The sequence below is a fragment of the Camelina sativa genome, chromosome 15 (genome assembly GCF_000633955.1).
Source record: "Camelina sativa cultivar DH55 chromosome 15, Cs, whole genome shotgun sequence".
In the NCBI taxonomy this organism is placed as follows: domain Eukaryota; kingdom Viridiplantae; phylum Streptophyta; class Magnoliopsida; order Brassicales; family Brassicaceae; genus Camelina; species Camelina sativa.
Genome location: NC_025699.1, coordinates 21170432 through 21181740, shown reverse-complemented (window position 1 = coordinate 21181740; position 11309 = coordinate 21170432). Strand labels below are relative to the sequence as shown.

Sequence of the window (11309 nt, the reverse complement as noted above, 5' to 3'; positions counted from 1 at the left end):
AGGTTATCTACTAATTGTTGCTGTTTATGTGGACGATTTGTTTATCACATGCAACAATCTTAGAGCGATTAAGGAGTTCAAGGAAGGGATGTCTTCGAAGTTTGAGATGTCTGATCTCGGTAGACTCACCTACTATCTTGGTATTGAGGTGCATCAAGGAGCTGATGGTATCACTATCAACCAAGAAGGATACGCACGGAGGATCTTAAAAGAAACAGGTTTTTAAGACTGCAACTCGACAGTGATTCCGATGGAGTTTGGGTTGCAGGTCTCTAAGTCACTTGGAGAAACAGCGATAGATCCTACTCGGTTCAGAAGAAACGTTTGTTGTTTGAGATATCTCTTACACACTCGACCTGACTTGTCTTTTGCAGTGAGTGTTGTAAGCAGATATATGCAGACCCCGCGGAAGTCTCATGGAGAGATCATAAAACAGATCCTGCGTTATCTCAGAGGAACGACGTCATATGGTCTTAAGTATAAGCGTGGAGCCTTAAAGGAGATTGTTGGCTTCAGTGACAGCAGTCACAACGTAGATCAAGATGATGGGAGGAGTACTACTGGACATTTATTCCTCTTTGGTGATACTCCGATCACATGGTGTACACGAAAGCAAGACACAATCACTTTATCTTCATGTGAGGCCGAGTTTATTTATGATGATCTTTCCAAACAAGCACAAGCTTATGGCTGCAACATAAGGAGCAAAGCAAGCGATATGGCTTCAAGATCTTTTAAGTGAAGTCACAGGGAAGAAGGAAGCTCAAATCATGATGTATGTTGACAACAAGTCTGCAATTGCACTTGCTAAGAACCCAGTGTTTCATGGGAGAAGCAAGCACATACATAAGCGATACTTCTTTGTGTGAGAATGCATTGAGAGAGAGCTCATTCGTGTGGAGCACATTCCTGGAGTGGAGCAAAAGGTTGACATCCTGACTAAGGCATTGGCTAGAGTAAAGTTTGAAGAAATGAGGAGCTTGATAGGTGTCCATGATGTGAAGTTTAAGGGGGAAATGTTGGATAAACTTCAATGACTTAAGGCCCAAGATATCTTTACAAAGGAATGATAAGGACAAGAAGGGCTAAGCGTAATCTTACTAGAATTAGGAGTTATCTAGTTCTAATAGAAATAGGAGAATAAAAGCACTATATATATCAACTGTTGAGTTGTGACAATGATATGAGAAAGAGTGCAAACATTTTTTAGTTTTGAGTTATTTTCTAAGCAATAATAAGAGAGTTATTCTTATAGAAGCAAATCTTTCTATCTTATACAAATCACCAAAATCAAACCCAGAATCAATCTCAAGAAGTCGAATCACAACAGCGTCTTAAGTTACTATACCTGGAATTGGCACCTTTAAGATATGAGTGAACTTAGAGAAAGAAGACAACTCTCTTCTTCTTGCACGATCGGAGACGAAGAGTCAAAGTCGGTTTTACTTAACGGGCTACCCATTTAAAATTAGTTTCTTTTTTGTTGTTGTTCAAACACCATTTAAAATTAGTTAAACCCCGTTAATAAACGAGTTTAAAAGGATGCACCCAACTAAAATTATTTGGTTTTAAAACGGGATCAGGTCTAAATCTTTCAGAGAGAGAAAGCTCTGTTTATATTATCCAGCGAGTCTTTTCGTCGGTCTTTTTGTTTCCGGCTAAATCCGGTTTTGTCTTTCTCGCCTAAGTGTGAGATGTACTTAGCTTTTGTGGCTATCTTTTATTTATTATTATTTTTTGTTTTGATTTTAATGTGAAGATTTCATTCCAAAAAAGAACAATAAGGTCCTACTATTACAAAAGCTACCCATTAGCACATAAACATTAGACAGAAAGCATATTTACATCAAAAGGATACAGGAGAAACATGAGAGAAGTAGGTAAGGAGGAGAGAAGAGTGCAAGCAAGGGCCCGTGAAGGACATAAGCCTATCCCGCATTGCACGATCAACAGCAGTCCAGAGCTGGTGGATGGTGGAGGCGGCGTTGGTGAAGATCCTGGAGTTACGCTCCTTCCAGACGTGATATAGAATAGACGTAAGGAGGAGCTTGAGAATGGCGGCTGTGTTGGCTTGAGGAGGCGAATTACAAGAGGCGATCCACGATACAACGGCAGAAAGATTGCAGGGAGGGTTTGGAATAAACTTTGCAGCCAGGAAGCCCCACAAGTCAGTGGAAAAGGGGCATTCAAAGAACAAATGGGCATGGCTCTCAACCCCAGACGAGCATAAGACACAAGACGTAGGAACATTCATTCCCCACCTGTGGAGCTTATCTTGAGTAGGAAGCCGGTTAAGCATTGCTAACCAGGCAATGAAGGAGTAGCGTGGGACATGCTGTTTGAACCAAACAATCTCCGCCCACGGGACCATAGGGGATCTATGTCGAACTTGCTCCCATGTTTCCTTGGAGGAAAATGTATGAGAGTAATTACCAGAGGCTTTGCGCCATAGGAACATGTCTGGGCCACGACTTACCACAGGAGCAGGAAGTTCAGTGTGGGCTACCATAAGAGATTGACCTTTGATTGATCGGGCTGCTGGGAGGTTCCAGTCACCATTCCTTGAGGCTTCAATAACCGTTGCGCTTCTTCTGACTCGAAGTTGACTAGGACCCGCTACCCCGAGGAAGGTGATTAGCTGTCCAAAGTCAGTCCAATTATCATACCAGAAAGAAGCAGTGGTTCCATCCCCGACTTCACACTTAATGAAGTTTTGAAGAGTTGGTTTGAGTTGCAGCATACTGTTTATCGCCTTGGAAAAACGACTTGACACGTTCGTTTCCCAGTAGTTCTTTCGCTTGAAGATGTTCTCCCGCAGCCAAGCCACCCATAGGGAACCAGACTTAGAGAAAAAATTCCAAACCTGCTTAAGCCTGAATACGATTTCAAAATCCTCCAGCAAACCGATACCCAGTCCTCCTTCGGTTTATAGCAACCAAGAACCTAGGTGATGTGATGCATTCCTTGATCCATATGCAGAATAGTGGAGGGAACCCTTGAGCCGCCAACAGCTTTAACACAAAGTCCCAACAGACCGTATCAAATGCATTCTTAATATCCACCTTCAGCATGGAGCTCTCCTGGCAAGTCGGTTTCTGATAATTCTTGATGAGCTCTGACGCAAGTAGAACATTTTCACCCAATAATCTGCCCTTAAGGAAGGCTGCTTGATTGGGTGAGATACATTCCTGGAGGATGGGCTTTACGCGATTGGCAATGATCTTAGAGATGACTTTGTAAACCAAATTACAGCAACTGATAGGTCTGTAGTCTCCTAGCTTGCAAGCTTCAGGAAACTTAGGAATCAGGGCAATCTTCGTGGTGTTAAAATCTTTAGTAGCCGGCCATTCCGGAAAAATTCTTGTACTGCCGCTGTAATACCCCTCCCCGAGGCCTAAATTATGCGGAATGGCCGAGGGACGGCTATCGCAAAAGGATCGATCAAGACGAAGGGTAATTAATTATTGGAGCTGAGCCAAAGTATTTAAAGATGAAGATGAAGCTTTTGGTCGAAGAAAAATTGAAGATGAACGGGGAAAATCGGATTTGGTACTGTGGTGCAGTCTTTGGCCGATGGCCGGACGCGTACCAAGCGTACCATACCGTCCGCGTACGATAGCTACTAGGCAGGCTGCTGGAATGGTCGGTAAGGATCAGATCATGGGTGAAGCTTATCCGTTTGCTTTCATCCTTATCCATTCCCAGACATCCTTATCCGATAAAATGGGACGGAGAGATAAGATCGGACAAGTTTATCCGATAGGCGAGGATAGGATTGTGGATAAGATCGGACAAGTTTATCCGATAGGCGAGGATAGAGTTGTGGATAAGATCGGCCGATCCTATCCGCCATGTGTCACCGTCCGGAGCTGGATTAGTGTCCGCACATGTGTCGCGCTCCGGTGATGCCTATCCGCCACCTCATGCTTCCACCACCGACCTTGGGCACCTATATAAACCCCCTTAGCCCTTTCATTTGTTTCCTCACACCAAAATCAAACCAAAACCTTCCCGCTAGATGCTAGGCCGTAGGAGTCCGAGTCGGGGTAGTCAGGGTAGTCCGGGTAGTCGGGTAGTCCCTCCCTTAGTTTTATTTTATTTTTAGAATATTTTTATAAGGGTTTTGGTTCGGTTCAAGCTTAGATTTATCGCGTCGGCGAAAGCTTGGTCGGATCGGGGCTAGCGTAGGCGTCAAGGGTAGAATGTCATTCTCGCGACATTAGGCCAAGGTGAGTTTTGGTTATGTGTGTTGCATGTGGTTGCATGTTGTTCGAAGAACGCAAGTTGACCAGCTTGTTTGTTTAATTGTTTGATGCGAACTAGAATTAAATAGGGATTTAATTGGTTGCTTGTGGATCTTTTATTTTTACTTATAGACTAGATTAGATTGAGGTTGGGTAGTATTACTTAGAATTATTAGTAATGCTCTTAGGTTGGTTGTTTGATATATTGTTTGTTGTGTTGCTTGTTGCTTGTTGCTTGTTGCTTGTTGCTTGTTGCTTGTTGTGTGCTTGCATTGCATGATTGCTTGTTGATATAGTATCGCGATGGGATAGCCGTGATGCTGGACGTTAAGTCGCATTGCTATATTATTGATTGTTTGCATTATTGTTGCTTGCATTGTGTGATTGCTTGCATTGTGTGATTGCTTGCATTATTGTTTGCTTGCATTGTCTTTATGCTTGCATTGTATGATTGCGTGTTGATATAGCATCGCGATGGTATAACTGGGATGTTGGACGGTTAGTCGCATTGCCGTTGTGCTGTCCGATTGCTATATTATTGATCGCTTGCTGGTTAGATACTAGTGTTGCATGAATAGTAGATTGTGCATGTTAGTATTGTAGCGTACTTGATGCTTCCCAGAGGCCGTAGGTTAGTAGTGTGTGCATAGTGGTTAATCCCTACACACGAACGATACGATGACTCGGAGATGACGGGGTCGCACCCTATGGCCGAGTTGCTGCATGACGATGTAGCCTGAGTTACCACCACAATATGGAACTCGGAACGAGTGATAATCTGTACTTGTTTAGCCTGTGTGGCTACTTGTATAGGTTTTCACGAATTATGGGAAGGGAAGGACAATACGCAGGGCCCTAGGTTAATTGATTGAGTAGATGATTGCATGCATGTTTAATTATTGTTGCGTATACTCGTGGTAGTATACATTGTTTGTTGTTTGCATTGCTTGCTGCGTGTTGATTGTTATTTTGGGTTTTTGGGGATGGGATTGATTACATGTTAGGGGAGCCCGAACTCACTGAGTGATTAGCACTCATCCCTCACTCCCTTTTGCAGGTAACTTTAGTGGGGAGACCTTAGGGGTAGCAAAGGACGTTAGGCCAACCGGTGTAGATTTCCTTGCCTTTGTAAGATGTAGTTTTGTGTATATATTATGTAGTACTCGATTTAACATTATCAATAAAGCGATGTTTTCTTAAAACCCCGTGTCTCCCAATGATATTTCTTAGTCTAGTCCGGACTAATCACAACTCGCGCGTCACGGTACGGGTTGCAAAGCCTTAGGCCATGATTCGCGAGGAACGGGCATCTGTGGTTGGATGGCTTGGGCGATCGAATGTGTTCCGGGAACCTTGGTCGGCCGGCTGCGGGCGTTGTATACGTGATGCTTTTGGTCTGTTCTTGGCCTAGAACGGGTCGGGGGTGTTACAGCCGCTACCACATCAGATCCCACAACACAACAAGAAGCTCTAAAGAACTCCACATAATACCCATCAGGACCTGGGCACTTGTTTAAGGGAAGAGCAAAAACAGTGGTTTGGATCTCCTCCTCCGTTACATCTCTTGCTAGGCTATGCTTGTGCACCTCTGAGCAGTGAAATGAAAGGAGTTCCTCAAGGGCTTCAATAGAACAAGGAGAGTGTGGCAAATCCGTTGAGCCAAGGATTTTCTCAAAATAACATGCGGCATGTTCCTTAAGCTCTGTACTTTCATTGATTCTTCTTCCACTTTGGTCATGAAGAAAATGGATATGGTTCTTGTTAGTTCTTGCGATGACTATTTTGTGGAAGAATGCTGTGTTTCTGTCCCCAAGATGAGCCCATTTTATCCGCGATCTCTGCCTGAAAAACTTCTCCTCTGCATTACTCAGAAACTTCCATTTCTCTCGCACACGACGCTCCTCTCTAGCCAACTGATCAGTAGGGTTGGTGAGGATGGCTCTCTGAAGAATATCAAGTTTTTGTTCCTCTTTAACTCGTTGAGAGATCCCACTGAAGTGTGTTCTATTTAGCTTCCAGAGAGCTGGCTTTAATGCTTTCAGAGACTTAGCCACGCGGAACTGATTCAACCCTTCCATAGATGAGCTAGCCCAAGATCGACTTAATCAGGGTGATCCACCACATGGTGGAAGAACTGAAAAGGCCTGACAATGTGTCGGTTAAAGGAAGAAACATTGAACCAAATTGGCGTGTGATCAGATTGCTTAGGATCCATGAACTCAGCGTAAGCATCTAGGTAGGTAGTGGCCAAATGTTGATTGATAAGAGCGTGATCAATTCTTTTCGAGATAGTAGCATTATCACTGCTGTTCCACCACGAAAACAACAACCCCTTTGCCTGAGCCTCAAATAGCTCCGCATCCTGCAGAGCCAAATTCATCTCCTCCATGCCACTAAAGTCAACTTCACGTATCTGGTAGTCTGAATGGTGAGACTCACGCATGATCTGATTAAAATCTCCTAACACGGCCCACGGGTGAGAAGGCACATGTGTAGTATTATTGAGAAGAGTCAGCTCCTCCCACAACGATCGTCTCCTATTGATGGTGTTAAACAAGTAGACAAAAGACACTGTGATACTCACATTATTAGCCGGCAAGAAGACTCCACAGGTTATCATCTGAGCCGACGATTTGTAGATCACCATTGAGATACTTGGATCCCAAACCACCACAATCCTTGCATAGCTGTGTTGATCAAAGTTTCCAAAGAACTTCCATCCTGCGGGGATGGCACTTACAATTCTCCTACTGTTTACTTCTCTGACATGAGTCTCCAAAAAGCTCCAAAAAAATGCTTGCGGATATTAATCCAATCCTTAGTCGAATTCTGTCTAGAACTGCTATTCAGCCCTCTAATGTTCCATAAAAAATACATGGTATTGGGTAGTTAGTGTGATATTGTGGCCTTGCGGCCACTCTTCCAGCGTGACACCAGAATAAACAGATTCTCCTCCAACTGGATACTAGAGTTGGTACTGCTAGATGGCAATGAAACCACAATGTCCCGTGAGAGCTGCTGCGTAGTCGATTCCGGGTCCATGAGGACCAAACCCAAATCAGCTTGTTGCAGAACTTGTTCCGTTTCAGTCATTTCAACAATGTGGGATTGCTGCAAAGCAACGTCCACTTCCTTGACCACCTCTCCTGCCCTCTCCCCATTAGCCCGTGGTAGTTGTGAACTCACTACGAGGGTAGTCGGGGAAGCAGCAAGATCCAAGTCATCTATGCGGGTAGGTGTGTAATTCAAACATTGTACTCGAGTATTTGTGGCAGGTGAGGTGTTGTCGACAGAATGCACAACAGTCCTAGACCTTCCCACTCTTGAGTGAGATTCCTTCCTAGATAATCTCTCACGGCGAGAGGGTCATCCTCTACGGCTGGTGGATCTTCTAGGAATCTTTCTTCCCGTCAGAGAAGTCAAGCTACGTCTACACTCTTGTGAGTTGTGACCAAACTGATTACATACATCACACTTTGCTGGCAGCCAGTGGTAGGATACAGAAATGTCAATCTCTCTCCCATCACTAAAACCGGAGACAATACGGGTGGGTAAGTCTTTGAGGAGGTTAACTCGGGCCAGGATTTTTGCCACCTCAAAATTCTCCTTTCGAGCTGTCTCAAGAGCTAAAGCAACATGTTTACCTACAGCAGTTGCAAGCCTTCTGAGGCTTTCCCTGTTGAAGAGCAGATATGGCACCCCTCTAAGTTCAACTGTCACAATAGCAGACGAGATAGGAGGTGCATCGGGGTTAAAGTCAGGCGACCAAGGTGCGATGAACATTGGATGACCTGCAATGCTCCACATGTTCCTGCTAAGAATCGTGTCCTTGACTCTGTTATTTGTTACCTTTGGAGGAAAATTCCATCACCAATGTGGTGGACAAAAATATGAGGTCCTGTCTTGGCCCAGATCGCATTGACAACTCCAATTACTCTACCCATTGCTGGGGAAGGTCCATGAAACTGAGCAAAGATGAAGTCTTTAAAGTCAATCTTCGCAGCCTGGATATTCTCTTCTGGGATGAGCACAAATGGAACTCTAGATACATGTTGTGTTGGAGTACCAATTTCCTCCAAGCAGGAGGGGTCGCGAGGTAGACTTGTCATTACCGAAGGATGGACCTACGTCGGTGGTATGGCAAGGGTCGGCAACGACAACCACAGGGTCTCCTACAGGAACTTCACCGGAGGATGAACCTACAACGATGCGAGGAGGAGAGCTCTCAGAAGTGGAAACCAGATCTGCACAGGGCACAGAACCCGAGATGGCATCGACCATCAGATCTACCTCAAGATTTGCAGTGGTAGAAGTTGAGCAGTCCAGGGGGGATCCTGGAGTGCAGGGAGCGAGTCTACAGCAACAGAGCAGTCACCGGAGACCGGCGGAGGAGCTGGCTTGAGTTTGCCAACTAGAGCACGAGCATTCAGCCTAGCGAACTTGGAGGAGCCAGGAATGACCTGCGGAGAGCCTTTTTTCTTTCTTAGGGGCCATGAGAAATTTCCGACCACCAGCGTGAGGCCGACAGTCGGGGGGGGGGGAGGGGAGAAGAGAGAAATTTAGAGAGAGAAAGCTGAGGAGTGGATCAGAGTTTCTGGATCTTATGATGCTCGATCTCATAGTAAATCCTCATACCATATATTGGTGGCCGTACTATCGGCTTTGGATGCTTGTTTCTCCTTCAGTTTGTGAATCGTGATGAGTGGAATTCGTGGCTGGTGAAGAACAAATTGGGGAGCGAAGTTTTGCGACTAATTTGGCTATATCATCTTCTCGCGTCTTCCAGAGCTAATGGATATGAAGATTTTTGGACCTCTTTTTCTTCATACTCAGAAGAAAACTGCAAAAGGTTTTGGTAAACTTCAGAGTAAAATGCTAAAATCTACTGGAATCTTCTGGCGAAAAAGGTGATTTTCTCACCGGAAAATTTTCAGATTCGATCAGATTTTCAGATTTGGTGGAAAGATGGCGTTGACTGTTGAGTCGGTCGTTTTCCACCATATTCTTGCGTTTTAACACATATCTACCACATGTTCCACTCTAAACCTAATTTCCTGTTTTGGTGTATCATTTGTATGGGTTTATGTTTGGGCTCTATATTTGGGTTATTGGACTCCAAAAATTCACATTGTATCTTTCTTGTAATATGCCCATGTTGGGTTAATCAATGAAAATGGATAGCGGACAAAAAAAAAACGGAGTCAGATCTAAAAGCAATGTATTAAGCCCGTTAAGGCCCAGAACTATAATGCCCAGTTTGTAAGATTACCTTTGTTTTGAAAAATCGGGTATCCTCAAGTTTAGAAACATAGATTGAAATTGAATAAAGGTAGAACAAGATTGTAGAGACGATTGTGCAACAAAATTCCACAAATGGAGAAGAAATTCCAAATAAAGGAATGGAGAAGAAATTCGAATCAAGAAGGAGATTGAGAAATAAAATATGAATGATTTGCATATACACCTGATTTAGGAGAAAGTGTTTTTACTTTGACATACTTTGGCTATTAGTGTACTTTTTGGTCTATTTTATACCGTTAATTCTAGACAATTTTACCTCTGCACTTTTAACAAGAAATAACTAAAGGAAGAAAATTAAATAAAATTTGAACCATCCGATTTTAATTAATAGCTTAGATCTGAGGGCTTATATTTAATCTAACAATTTGTTTTTGTTTGTTTGTTTTCTCTCTCTCTTCTCTCTCTCGAAAGCAAAGTGTTTTTTTTTTTTGTTTTTCTCTTGTAAATAGATTTTGTAGCTTTTTAGATCTTAGCAAAATTCTTTACATTTGGACAAGTTGTCTACAAATCATAAGCTGATTCTGCAATCCATGGAGACCCAACAACCATTCGCCTCCGCTCCCTGACACCTCCTCCACTCTGACTCTGACAACTTTCTCTGCTCTGATTTTCGTTAGAGTTAATTTGAGCATAAAAACCCAAAACCACTCTGATCTGCTCTGTTATGATATTTTTGCAAGGTTTATGTGTTACCCAAAACCCAAAGAAAGAGTTTTGCAAAGAGAACATAAAAAAGAGCTTAAGATGATTAGTTACAGACCTTAACTTGAAAAGAAAAATAAACACAGTTTAGTGGATATATAAATTATTTATAGGTCTCAATGGATTTATTCAAAACAAAGTAAATTATTCTAAGGTTAGTCTCTTTTCCACCACCAATTCGGAATGTGCGGCCATAACAAATATATTCATACATTAAGATTCATAATTTCCATCCAAGTCCATCCACTTAACTTTGACCACATGGTCATTTTACCCTAATTTGTCGACATATGATTGTAGGACATGAGCACATGCATGCTTTCTTCTTCTCAGTTACAAACAATTTAAGCTACCTAATATGTTTTTTGTCAGCAGCTACAAATGCTTTCTTCTGATACGATATTATTTAGTTTAGTTTGATCGCTACAAATGATAACCATATGTACATGGTAGCATGGATACCATTGGTGTTTTGTTCATTCATATTCTGTAGGTATAGTAATGTTATTGTGGGGGGAGAAATAAATAACTTAATCAAGAAAATTAAATACAACTTTTGTTTTGTTGTTTTAAGAACATGAATCGCTCCATTTTTGTATTGCTTTTAAGTTTAGCATATGTGATATGCACCAATTTGTTTAAGTTTAATAACTCTCCCAAGCATGTAATGGTTGTACTTGTGTTGACAGATTTTTATGTGACAACCTGTCCTGTGGACCCCACTAGCCTCACTGCTAGCCGCCCCAACGGACCCCAAGCTGGCCCTGCAGGGCATCGATCCTAACCCCTCCTTGGGCAAATGGAACTATTCATCCAAATCCACAGTAGGTTATTGGTGTTCCAGTCGTTCCTCGAACCCTGGTCCCCGCCCTTTAACAACCTTCCCACAGGACAAGCTGTCACCAATTGATCTGGGGAAGAATTAGATCTTGTGGTTGAATAATCTGGGATCTAGGGTTGCAACACTAGGTGGAAGAATTGAGAATTTGATGGTTGAAGAAATAGGGATCTAAGTTTTTTTTTTAATCTTTTAAATTTGAATCTAAATCCTAAACTTAAACA

General features: G+C 42.8%; 2 protein-coding genes across 2 annotated transcripts; both read right to left on the bottom strand.

The window, feature by feature from the left end:
- On the bottom strand, positions 1847 to 2740 carry LOC109129138. Its single transcript, XM_019236782.1, has one exon. It carries the CDS (start codon positions 2738 to 2740, stop codon positions 1847 to 1849), a length of 894 nt encoding a protein of 297 aa, XP_019092327.1.
- On the bottom strand, positions 5504 to 6322 carry LOC104748650. Its single transcript, XM_010470258.1, has one exon. The coding sequence runs from the start codon at positions 6320 to 6322 to the stop codon at positions 5504 to 5506; it is 819 nt and encodes a 272-aa protein (XP_010468560.1).